Source organism: Plectropomus leopardus, chromosome 14 (assembly GCF_008729295.1).
Source record: "Plectropomus leopardus isolate mb chromosome 14, YSFRI_Pleo_2.0, whole genome shotgun sequence".
Taxonomy (NCBI): Eukaryota; Metazoa; Chordata; class Actinopteri; order Perciformes; family Serranidae; genus Plectropomus; species Plectropomus leopardus.
Window position 1 is genome coordinate 13,255,737 of NC_056476.1, and position 13,558 is coordinate 13,269,294.

General features: G+C 40.4%; 1 protein-coding gene across 5 annotated transcripts in view; it reads left to right on the forward strand.

Moving 5' to 3' along the window:
* qkia (QKI, KH domain containing, RNA binding a) overlaps window positions 1-13,558 on the forward strand; it is a 98,151-nt gene that overhangs the window by 36,057 nt on the left and 48,536 nt on the right. For all 5 annotated transcript variants that reach the window (XM_042500784.1, XM_042500783.1, XM_042500786.1 and 2 more), the window contains exon 2: window positions 1,788-1,930. In XM_042500784.1, the coding sequence (XP_042356718.1) occupies window positions 1,788-1,930 (143 nt within the window). The remainder of the gene's footprint in view (window positions 1-1,787; window positions 1,931-13,558) is intronic.

The following is a 13,558-nucleotide window of genomic DNA, read 5'->3' on the forward strand; positions in this document are numbered from 1 at the left end:
ACATTTTCTGAAAGCTTTAGTTACTTTACATATTAAGATTTTTGCATAAAACAACATAAGATGAGTTTAAAAAATATGATGTTTTGTTATAAATTAAATTATCGAACAGTTTATACGAGTACAGGTTCAATGATTAGTTGATTAATCAATCAGTTGATTGACAGAAAATTAATTGTCAACTAATAAGGCTTTTTCTTTTTTCTTCTTTTTTCAGCATTTTTTATTATTTAAATTATTTGAACTTTTTGGGGGGTGTTTTTCCATTGCTTTAAATAGTCATGACTTTTTGGGGTGGTTGTTTTTGTTTGGTTTTTTTTCATTTTGTCTAACAGTTTTGAGTTGTATCAATATTGCAATGCAAGACTAGATATTGTCTTAGATTTTGGTCACTGTAATATCATCATTGTTGTCTTTTCCTGGTTTTAAAGGCTGCATTTCAGTAAAGTGGCGTAATTTTTCTGAACTTACCAGACTGTTGTAGCTGTGTGTAGCTGTGTTATTATTTGTTTTTATCCACTTGGTCATTATTATATCCTCCCAAACAGTTGCCTGGTTGCTTTTCCTCTTTTGAGTTAGCTAATAGCTTCTATTTAAAGCTGCCAGAAGTGGCTTGCACACATAACAAATCGTCAAAACATCACACAGTTTTTAAATAAACATCAATTCAGCTCTGTTAAGACCTCGGCTGCTGACTTAAAGGCCCATACATTTTGTACATTTTCATACATACATCTTGTAAGGTGGAATAATGGCGCCACATTCCTGCCTTCAACAGGCTGTATAAAAGAATCTTCCATTTGTATTGCCGTGGCAAATGTGGGAGAAGTTAGAAAGCGCTACCAGTGGGTCTCCCCTATTAGTGGGTGTTACAACTGCAGCCGCCGATCCTCATCCAACTGTGACACACTCACACATACACACACAGGACGGGCAGGATGAATGAATGGCTTTTCTCAACCTGCATAGCACAGCATTCCTCTGCTATGTGAATCTGTACAAGCTACAAAGGCAGTCAAAGTGGGGGGTGTGAATTAGAGGTTAGCACGTGTGTGTGTGTGTGTGTGTGTGTGTGTGTGTGTGTGTGTGTGTGTGTGTGTGTGTGTGTGTGTGTGTGTGTGAGAGTGAGAGAGAGAGAGAGATAGAGAGAGATTTGGAGCGTCTTTTGGCAGTGTGTGCGCGTGTGAGAGAGAGAGAGAGGTCCATTAGTTTTATCTGACAGAGGGATCAGATCTGAAGGCATATACCTGAGCGATTCTGCGTCTCTTCTCCGCACCTGCCCAGCCGCTCGCACATGCTGCTCTATTAGAGAACAGCCACAGGGGAGTAACAGGCAAAAAAGGAAAGACAGTGGCCTTAACCCCTAAATAATGCAGCGCTTAACTTTTGTCTCTGGTATATAGAATAACTCGCAGACAAGCACACATTCACAGTTTTTTAGTCGTAGAAGAAAAAATGCTATATCCTGCAGGTATTGAGAAGCATCCGTGCTCAGCTGTCACATATTTTTACACTCGCAGGCTGTGATGATTTTTTTGTGAAGTACTCTCCAAAAACAAACTAACACAATTGTTTGTCTATAAAAGACAAACAATACTCAAGGCAATTGACAAATTTCTGTTGTGTTTCTTTTCTTTTTTTTCTCAAAGAGATTTATACGCTACATTAAGCCTTTACCCAGAAGTCAAAATCAATATGACAGTGATATATCAAATACAAAATAAAAAAATGTTTGATTGTACTGTTGTGTTCTGTTTGCTTACCACAGTGTACCTTTTTGTGTGTTTCAGAGATTAACAGAGTGCGTAAAGACATGTACAGCGACACAGTGAATGGCCTTGTGGACAGACACCCTCTGGAGCTGCCTGAGCCTATCGGACCCATTGTCCACCTGCAGGAAAAACTGTTTGTGCCTGTCAAAGAGTACCCTGATGTAAGTAGCTGGTTTACACACCTCACACTGTTGCAGCTGTATCACAGTGGCAATAATGTCAGGACATTTGCCGTTATTATTTTAGGACTTAATATTTACACTGGAACAAGCAGACACATATGCCCTTATTTATCAAACGAGCGTACAACAGATAATTGGGCGTATAATTATTTCCCCCTAAAGCTCAGTATTTATCAATGTGGACGTAAGCGAAAGCTACGATTACATCTCAAGACAGGTCTCAACTCGTGTATACTAGTTTGAGTCAGCTGTGTAGTAGCATAGTAAATCTGGCTGAGTCAGAGAATTGTTATTACACCATATTCTGACTGACATCAGAGTAGTAGCAGCTACATATTAGTCAGTTTAAAATGTGTAGTAAATGTGACAAAATATTACATTTTTTAATAGCCGATGTCAGTTTGCGCAGTTTTCACAGCTGGCAGTGTCCAGGCTCTGTGGGACTAGCTGCAGGCCTACTGAAGACTGAACACTGCTGCCCAGCTCTATAAACATTTACAAGGCAAAGCATGTTTACATCATTTATCATTAAAAAGAAATAAATAAACGCTGCAGTGTAAATATCTAAATACTGGCAGCCTAGCCAATTAAACCTTTTCCAGTGTCTGGGTCAGACACAGGTTGTGCATTTGTGTTCCCACTTCATATGAAAGTAGCCCCGAAGCGCACGGACACGTGCTCCACGTTCTGCGTAATTTATAAGAATTATAAGCTTTTATAAAAATACTATACAATATCAATATTATATGACATGTGGTTGAATATTATTAATATATCTTGTCCATAGGTTGGTACAAATCCCAGATGTATAAACAAAATATTGCAACGTCAGTTTGAGTTCAATTTTCCACTGCCACGCTGTCGATTGCAGCATTGATTTCTTTTCATACTGCGTTTTTCCGACTTCCTTTGATTACACTTTTCAGGCTGCCAAACAGAACCGGTTGGTTAAATTGGACCTGGGACGTCTGTGTTTCCATTTCCAGCTCTGAGCAGTTTCTCCTTTTGGCCGTACTATGCTTCTCCATGTCGTGAACTCTCAGGGAGATGCCTCTAAACCTGGAATATAATGGGGCGGGATATGTAAATGATGATTGTTTTCAACAGCTGCATTCATCAACAGCCAGTCAATCCTACGCCGTGATCAGCCAGATAAGAATGTTTCATGAAACACACATGAAAACTGTCGTAAGATGATTTCGGCACTCGGATATACACTGGTTTTCACGTTAGATTAATAAATGAGGGCCATGGCGTCTTGAGAAAAATACAGTTAAGAAGTACATAAAATTGATGATATAGTATGTCAATAGGAAAATACTGTTTGCTTTTCCCATGGCTATTTGAGTCTTGTAAGGAGCAGCTAAATCAGCAGCTGTGATAGACTCAAAATTTCTGTCTGTGGACACGCACACACACACACACACACACACACACACACACACACACACATACACACATACACACACACACACACACACACACACACACACACACAGTCAGTCCTGTTGCCTTTGGCCATGCGTCTTTGTGGTGTGTCATTCCTGGAATGACAGCTGCCGATACTTTAGCAATCTGTCATCACCGAGCACATACTCTCACTGTCTCTCTCTGTGTCTCTCTCATTCTTTTGTCACACATTCTTGCCCACTCCTTTGTGATCCACTCTTGGTTCTGTCTTTTTTTCTTCTCCTTTTTTTTCACACAACTCTTGACTTTTGTAAGTTTGTTAAACAACAGTTGCTTGACTCAAAGCCTGTATACCAAGTTGTTAATGGACTGCCGTTAAAGCTGTATCAGATGGCAGTCTAATTTGGTCTTGGTCTCAGAAAAACATGGCATGCTGGGGTGTTTATGGGCCGACTCAGTGGTAGATTAGTGCCGAGAGGGAGAGAAGTAGGGGATTGTGAGGAGGAGCATCTTGAAAAGTAAAGTGCAACTCCATAAATATTCATTTGGAAGGAGATGGAAATGATTTGGACTTTGGCATTTGTTAGAGCTGTGGCATAAACAGCTTTTCTTGGATGGAAAGATATACACATTTACATGCACACGCACAGCTGGAAAAGAATAGCACACCATGGTGTGATCGTGCTGTTTAGAGAAATGAGGAGGACTGAAGAGGCAAGTCAGTAAAAGCTTTGTCTGAAGAATGGCACTTGCGTTTGTGTCTATAATATGTAGGGCCATGTAGTGTGTGTAAGGTTTTGACCGCGGCCAGTCAGCCACCTCCCTGTCCTCATGGTAATCTTTGGCACCCACATGAATGGTTGTGTCACGTCTTGAGGAGCAGCGTTTCTCTTCGTAATCCCAGCAGCTTGCAGTGAGGAAATGAATGGAGGGAGGTGACGAAGGATAAGAGACACTGTAGAGCTGAGCAAGGCTCAGCCAGGCGTGGATTGCATTTTCCCCCTGACAGAATTGATAAAGGGCACCAGGGACTGGCTGGGATCAGCTTAGCTCCAGCTGACCCTCAGAACAGGCCCAGCCTCTGAACTCAAGCTAAATCAACCAACCACAACACAGTCTGTCACCTTTCGTCTCTAGCGCCTGAACTTCAGGTCTTTGCGCTGTCTCCTAATTAGCTGTAAGAATCGTGTATTTGCACTTGGTTCTTCTGGTTTTGTGTGCAAATTGCTTTAATTTTTTTGCTTGAATTATCATTAGCATTGATTGTTCTACAAAAAAACATCATGATTGCTATGGCATTTTATAGTAAAGTGCAGTTTAGCCTGTGCAACCTTACTTTTTGACATTATAAGTATATCACATTAACATATGCTCTACATTATGAGTAAACAAGAATGATATGCAAAACATCTTTAACTCTGAAAGGGAAAATGTAAATGTGATGAGGCTGACCCTGTCAAGTCGACAGATTAGTTAGCTGATGTTCAACTTAGGAAGAAAATGTCCTGCGTATTGCAAAAAATAGTAAAAGGTGACAAGAAAATGGCCCGAAAATAAGCTGGGGAGAAGATGAGATATTCAGAAAAAAACTAGGGAAAAAAGCACAGAAAAACTGTTATTCTTACAATCATATATTTAAAAGTATGTAGGGGAAAAAATATGTTCAGCTCTATTTTCTGTTTTTGTTTTTAATTGTAATTTTTTGGTGCTTCTTTCTTTCTTTCTTTCATTCTTTTCTTTCTTTCGATACTTTTCCCATAACTTTTTACTTATTTCTTGTGAAGTCGGTGATTGCCTTCTTCCTATGTCTTGGAAAGAAATTTAGCCAATTTGCTCAGGTTTCAAAGTGTTAAAGATAAAAGGACAAAATCTTTACCTCGTAATGTGGGATCCCTTGCTATGCTTTGCTTTACTACTGAAAACACTGCATATTGTGTGTGGTTGCATGTGTGTGGGTGGTTAGTGCTAACCCCATAAATGGCCTTATACATTTTACAGAAGAGTGAGGGAGGTCTGTGAAAATGTGTGGAGCAGCGGGTGCCACCTGTGGCTGTAAAGACACTCATGGAATGACTCTCCACCACACTCGCCGACACACACAGACTATTAAAAGCGTGGCATCCTTGGATGACCCCTGTGTTCCCTTTGCTCGATGTGCTATGCTGCTCTGCGCAGAGCATGGCTGTAACTCAGTATTGTGTTTACGAGCTGCCGGGAAGGCTACTAAATTAATTAGGCTTCCCCCTGGTGGCCGAGATGACTCACTGATGACCTTAGTCAACACTTATTTATACACACACTAACATGCACACAAGGATGCACAAGAAGAGGCAAATACACATTTGTGGCACATATTTCACTTGGACATTTTACTGCTTTATTTTGGTACACACTTGCACACCCCTCCTCCAAGTTTAGCCATTAGGTCTGCAGGAAAAGAGGAAAATGGCAGATAGCTTTGTTATATATGGACGTGATGATTGGACCAAGGGAAATCAGCAGCGGCTCTAAATTGAGTATTTTTTCCTGTTTGGAACACAGTTTATGTGCAAAGAAACTGTTGTCAAACCCACAATTGCATGCACACTCTGCACATTTTAGATTTATATCGACCTTTTTGTAAAGCCATAAGTTTTTGCATTCTGTCAGTGTAACTTGTAATAAGTTTTGCAAGCAATCTTTTTATTGACTTCTTTTTGTTTTCACTGCTGCACTCACTGCCTTTTGTAATTGTAAGCTGCTGGGTTAAGTGGGAATGAAATTTGGGATTTTATTATCTGAACTGCGCACAATGGCAGATGAAATGTTACCGTGTGCACAACTGACTTCCACCTTGAGCTGAGCTGGTCTATAGTAGTTTGAAAAATAAATAGACTGGGCTACAGTATCTCTCTATCCAGTGAGTGTTTTCAGGGAGGATAAAGACTGGAATCATTTAGTGTTGGAGTAAGAGAGGAGATGATGTAGGATCAGTGTGAAAGGCAAGAGAGGAACTGATGAAGGAAGGGAAGAAAAATGTCACTTCCTATCCCCATCTGCCCACTGCTAAAAGGGGAGGAAACTGTAATGATGATTATTAGACTGGGGAATATTTCCCCCTTCTCACATTTCCGTCTGATTTCCCAGATTCTCCCCCATCGAAAACGCATATGCATATGTGTGTGCGCTTGTGTGTTTGTGTGTCTCGCTGATGCAATTCTAGGTTCTTCCAAGAAAGCAGGGATTGATGGTCCAAGCCTCTGTTTTGTGTTCATGGCAACGACTCACCTGCCATGGAAGATTTGTCAGCCTTCTTACTATTTCACCATCTTTTCCTTTTTTCCACACTTCCCCTGTCATTTTGGGACACATGCCATCCACTTGCCTACCTCTCAGGTTCCACTTTTATTTAAAAACACAACTCCCACTTACCTTTACCCACCATATCCTTATGCTGAGGTCACACTTGCTCAATGGGGCTTTCGATGTCTCACCTACATGTCCCCTGCTCTGGTTTTACCAGTAGATAATTAGATTGTCCTGGTGCCTGGATGCAGTGCAGCATGTCAATTCTACCGAAATAACTTGCCTTGCCAGCACGCCTCTACTCTAATTCCCTTAAGTGTGTCCCTCTTCTGGCCTGTGTGTACTTGCCTGTGTGCCCCACATCTGTCTGTAAATGTGTTTATGTGTCTCTATCACTCTGTCTGCTTTCTCACTCCCTCATGATTCTTCAAAGTCAGCCATTTCCCGATGTCGTCAGTGGTGCAGAGCGCTGTGAAGCGTCACCGTAGTGACTGCATCTTGACTGACAGCTGAGTCGCAGGCTATCTGATAACTTCAACCTTCAATTAAATGCTATCTGTGGCTGCGCCGCTTCCCGAGCACACGCTCACACACACATTGATAGGCAGCTGACTGACAGCTCAGCATGTCATTTCCGTTGACCTTCAGGCATCTGATAGAATGTGTGACATGTCTTTTAAGTACTCCTTTGTCTCAACTTTATTCCCTGTGTGTCTGTGTTTGCCCACTGTTAAATGTCCAGGTGGGTTGCGGGCAGGTCACTGGATAGTAAGAAATGCTTAGGAGTGAAAATACACACATGCACTCTCAGACGCCACCTTTGCTGTGCTGACTCGATGAAATGGGACCCTCAGTTGGACGTAAGCCTTCGAGCTACTGCTAAACAGGACAGTTTGAACTCCTCTCGCCAGCCTTAAGAGGCCTGAGAGAAGAGAATGATCACTTATATGGATAGGTTTGTAAAAAACAGCTGTGCAATACAGCTCTGCTGCTGGTGTTTTTGTGGCATTAGTGTTTTTGTCTGGTGTTTAGGGGGTTGTCATGGTACTTTAGGTTGTTTGCCTCAGTAATGGAATCCTTTTAAACACCCCCCCCCCACAATTTCCCCTCTTCCGCTCCACTCGTCGCCTCTAAACTAAAGATCCTCAGCGGAACATGTGTTTGATCCCCCTGCAAGCCTACATTTTTTGGTTATTAGTCTGTGTTTTGAAGGCAAATGAATCCAATCGAACACTGCAAATGACTTGCCAACGTAAAAAAAGCCATGGAGTGGTTGATCAATAATGGCTCTATGCACTCAGTTGTCGGAGACGGGAGATTGTTTTCTTCTGTTGTTGTTCATCAGTGTATTAAAGCTCAAAGAAACTTTCCCTAGTCTCATCAGGGCTTTCCACGGGGATATGTAGCCAGTAAGTGGGCTCTGGGACATGCTCCCCTGCAGAAAAACAGCAAAAGCCTAAATTTGTTGGCCATTGGCACGTTCTAATGCCATTTTGTCCGTCGTACTCGCTCACCTTTATTATTGCAAATTTTAAGGAATTCTGAATGGATTCTCTGAACATTTATGTTGTTACACACAGAGCAGGAGAAAATATATCAATGACAGGATAACCAAAAAGTTAAACCTTGGATAATATAAAGAAGTATATGCATACATATTTACTACTATAGGAATTTCCTTTACATTATATTTTATTTTTAAAACAAGATATTTGGATATCTGATGTTAGTTTGCATAATTGGTCAGTTGCAAAAATTTAAAGTGTGCTTAGACAATTTAAGTTGTAAAATGACAGCATGATGCACAGCCTGTAATTCCCTCATTTGACAAAGGCCTGTGACTTTTACAAGATTGCCTTTTTTAAGTTTGTTTTCGCTGTGCTTCTCAAAGATGGCTCTGCTGTTCAAAGCGCAACATAAATATAGATCAATTATTAATACATTCATTTATTAAGCCCATAAACACCTGTGTGTCGTATATGGAAAATACTGCACTTTCACTGGATTTTTCTATGCTGACTGCCACATTGCAGGTGTTGCAGCCACTGGTGATTTTTGGTGTTTTCCAAGGAGGATGTCTCCTGTGCAATGCAGTTCTTAATTTGTTTTGTCAGCAATTATTTTTGCTAATATTTGCAAAACACCGAAGATGACTCACTGTTCTCCATTATCACGCTCACATTGTTTTGAAGCGCAGGTTACAAGTCATAAAATGCACATGCATTGGGGAATCACAATTGGTTAATCAAAACTATTTTAATAGAACAAAATAATGTATGTAATAAACTAACAGACTGGACTTCAGTGAGTAGCCGGCTGTCTGGCCAGCAGCTAGTGCTTATGTAAAGCGCTGTCTCACACATTTAAAAGTTGAAATGGTGCCTATCTATAAGTACAAGATGCTTACAGGATGAAAATCAGGTCATTAAAACAGAAAAAGAAAAAAGTGTATATGAATAGCTTAGTAAAAACTGATAATAAAAGCTAGTATGAAGTATTTGCTCAAAAATTAAATTTTATTCATTAACCACTAACACTCATGCAGTGATAATTCAAAATAAATAATTAAATCTGAGTATATTTGTATTCTTAATTGCAAACACTTAGGATTAAATTTTGTTTGCCATTCAGTGAATCTTAATGTGACGTTATTAATTTATTTAGGTATGACGCACTGTTGTTTAATTCCCTCAAATAGTTTTGATAAGTTTATAGTACCACAACATGCCGCGAGTGTGTGTGTGTGTGTGTGTGTGTGTGTGTGCGCGCGCGCGTGCGCGTGCGCGCGCGCGTGTGTGCGTGTGCGTGCATTAGTTTTGGAGAGTGAAGAAAACTCCTTTATCGCCTGGTGATGCGTCACCCCTCTGCAATTCACAGAGAGTTGAGAAAACCCAAAAAAAGAGACTCTGGTGATTTGAGCAGTCAGGATGTCCTGGACCTTTCTGTTTCACTGCAGTAAAATAGCCCGGACCAAACCAGCCAGTTCCCTGCACAGGGAAGTCATTAAGCTTGTTCCCATGAGGGTGTCATCACTTATCATGCCAGCTCCTGATATCCTTCTGACCCCCTTAAGTCATTACGAGTCCTGGAAATGTACCACCCCACACCTCACCTCACCTCACTGATAGAACAGCAGAGTGGAGGATTTTGATATCTCTAGCTAGCCAGCCATGCATGATGATGATAATTTGATGAACGGATGGTTTTCTGGTTAGCTGTTTGATGAGGAAGGTAATTACAATGATAATTTAAACAGAGAGGACTCTATTTGTTGTAGTCAGTTAACATGATGAAGGGCAGCAGTGTAAGCTGTTAGATGTGTATTTATAACTGCACTAATGCTGTAATTACTTGCATATTACCAACTTGGGCTTGTATACAGTAAGTGGAAGGTGTTTAGTGCTTCCTTGGCCAGTCATTCAGCTAAGAGTCAGAGGGAGGTAAAAACAGAGTGAAGGACAAAGGATCCAAGTTTACCAAAGATATCAAAGTTTGCACCAGGAAAGATTTAGTATCAGCCCATACAGTATCTGTGTGCACAAACCAGATCCCACTGAAACATGATTTTTTAGACCAACACTAATACCACTACTACTACTACTACTACTACCACTACTGCCAATAATAATAATAATAATGATAATAATAAGAAGAAGAGGAAAGTTTTAACCTGGGTTCCCGTAGATCCGTGAAAAGCCATAAAACATATTGAATGATTTAATCTAAAAAATAAGGCTTTAATTGGCATTAAAATGTCTTAAATAAATCTTTAAAAAAATCTTTAAATGCTCGGTCAGGAAAATTAGGATTTTTTGATTTTTATTATTTTTTTTTTTTTACTAATGTTGCTGATTTTTTTTTACATAAACACATTTTTGACAAGGCTGTTCTATTTGGATATTAAAGAGTTGTGCGTTTATAGAGGTATGTTACTTTACAGTTGAACATGACGTGCTGGCATGAGAGTGCCAGCTAAATAGTGGAGACAGGTGTCAGGTTTGAAAGGCCTTCTTGTTCACCTGTATGAATGTGATTGGCTGTTACTAGTCAGTTCATTGCCAGTCAGCTGACGTGTGAGCCAAAGATGATGGAGAGTCAGTGAAATGGCTCATGACTGGTCAGCTGATGTGACTTGAACTAATGCAATTCTCTAATAAAAGGATTTAGTATTGGCCAGACATGACGAATCTAAAGCTGATACCGTTTCTTTCCTTCCTCTGGATGAGAGGGTTGCAGATGCGGTGTCAGAGCATGGCTAGCATTAGTCAACAGCTTTCTCAGATCTGTCAGAGGTCAGTCCTCTATTGACTTGTTATTAACTAGCACTCGAATGAACCCCCTGAGTGAGAGACTGATGTTACTTGGCGTCTCCCTACACATTATTTTTTCTTTCTGCAGCTGGCTTATCTAAAAGTTCACAAACTTTGCTCTGTGCTTCCTTCACTCACGTCTGTAACTTCCAGCCGACATCAATCTTTACGCTTTCCATCTCTCAGTCTTCCCCTCCTCTGTATTTCCACCCTGCCTGCAACCCCAAAATAAACCCAAACAGAATTATCAAAGGAGCCATGGATTAGGCGCTAAATGCTGGATGTGCTGAATGGAGTGCTTTGAAGTCTATAGGGCTTTGAGGCGAAAATGTCACCATTGGAATCTAAGTCTAATTTTGACTCCTTCATCGCCCCAGTCTCACCTCCTCTGTCCCTCCTGTGGATGAAGCGTGCAAACTGCTGTAGGTTAGGCACCTGTCTGCTCCTTCCTGCTCCCTTCTTTCCTGTCCGTTTACTTTGTGTAAAAAGTATGTAAAGCTTCAGTGGGGATCAGGCATCAAAGAGAAGTTAAATAAGATGTATTCAGGGTTTGTATGGGCATAAAAAAACCTGGAAAAAGTCACTGATTTTACAAAAACAATACAAATACAAATAGCTATTTTCAGGTCTGGCTAAGTTTTGGAAAACTAAACATACCCTGAAAGTTGGAAATGTTATGGAACCTGCTTAATAACACATGATGTGTTCAAGGGCCGTTGGAAATTTGAAAATCAACAATTATTTCTAAGGGTTTTTTTTAGTTTCTGGCTGTGATAAATGGTGTAATTTTTGTGATTTTAAAGAAAATGCTTTTAGTGAAAATGCTTTCTTTTAAAAATCACCCAGAAAAATCAAAGAAGAAAATTGTCTTTTTTTTAAAAAAAAATCACAATAGAAAGAGAAAAAGGCATTTTTTTAAAAAAGAAAACATGCAGATTTTGAGGTCAAAATTTCTTTAAAAATCAGCAGTAAAATGAATTAAAAAAAACAATATATATTTAAATATTCAATTCTATTCAGTTTTAATTCTGTTCTAATATAATATTTATTTTAAAAAGCTACAATGTCGTAATAAAAAGGAACCAGTCAAGAGTAGCTATGGTCTTTTCAGATAATGTATGGTCTTAAAAATAGAAAAGTCACAGAAATTCATTGGTAAAAATGTGTATGAACCCTGTGGATTAATTAAATGATGGAACATTTCCAACCAAAGATGAATGAGTGATGAAAGACTTGGTGGCTAAGGAGGTTGTGTGTAGTCAGGGAGAGACATTGATTTGTGCTGTGAGCGACCCATGCACATGGGAGGATGACGAAGTGGAAGGGCGAGATCCTGTGTACTAGGACAAAGAGGAAAAGGAAGTCTGCTCAGTTTCCAGAAGCCATGAATGGATACAGAGAAGAGGCACGGAAGGAAAAGGGAGCGGTTCAACTCTGTGCCCTCTCTGAAGCCTCCAAATACTGAAACCTGAAGTGAAATTAGGCAGAAAGTATCTATGGTATGAGGAAAAGGGGAGTTGTGTTTTGATAAATGGTTAGCCATTAATTCGGTATGAGCTGTTTGGCGATGATACTTGTAACATTACAGGAGGGTTAGAATCAAGTTGACGAGAAGAGAGATGGCGGCGTCTGTTGAAACCACTGATTCCAGCTTGCTTCGATACATTGCACTGAATGAAGTGTTCCTCATTTCCATAAGCCCAGTGAAGCCAGCTAATAAGTGATTGGTATTCTCCTCCCGGCCTGGCCCAGCTCTTCGATAAGCTCTGCGCGCACACAGCCAGAGCCCCTCAGCATGATCTCATTTCCTGTCTCCCCACCACCACAAACAAACGCCGTCAAAGGCACAATTGTTCTGCTTCCCTGAGCATTGTTGGTGAAACTGCTGTTGTTTCTCAGTTGTTCACACAAAAAAACAAACACACGCTAACCCATGCGACAATCAGCTCTGAGTGCTGAGGGGTGTCTGCAAGAGTTCACTCCATACATTGTGGTATCACACACACACGCCCGCGCTCATAAACACACAGTGGCGTAGACGTAGATATGCTCACAGCATAACCCGCCTGTGGAGTAGCGATAACTGGGGCTAAACAAAGGCCCTTTAATGTCAGTGTAAGCCCTTGTCCTGAAGGGGGCTTTGTGTGTATGTGCAAGTGTGTGCATGTCTGTCTGTCTTTCTGTTTGCACACAAACTATGTTTGTATACACTGTATGCGTTTTGCTGTATTTGTGTGTTTGAAAAATTGAGATAAAATGAGACTGAAACAGAGGAGTGAGGGGAAAAAGAGTTTGTCCACCAAAGGTCCCAATGTCAGTAATCTCCTAATTCTGTAAATGAGCAGAGGAAATAAGAGTGCAGCAAAGAGAAAAAGAGTTTCCTAGTCAGCAGAACACATAGTTTATGCATGTGTTCTGTTCACCAGATGGGTGCTGACAGTAGCGCCTGATTAAACAGAGCTGGTAGACATACTTCTTTTTTTTCAGTTGTTTTGTTCAGTGCAGAATGGGCTATTGCTCTCTATTTTAAGTCTTTGGGGGATTAGGCAGCAGTGGTGAGAAACATAACCATTGATTATAAACATCACAATTTTACTTAGAC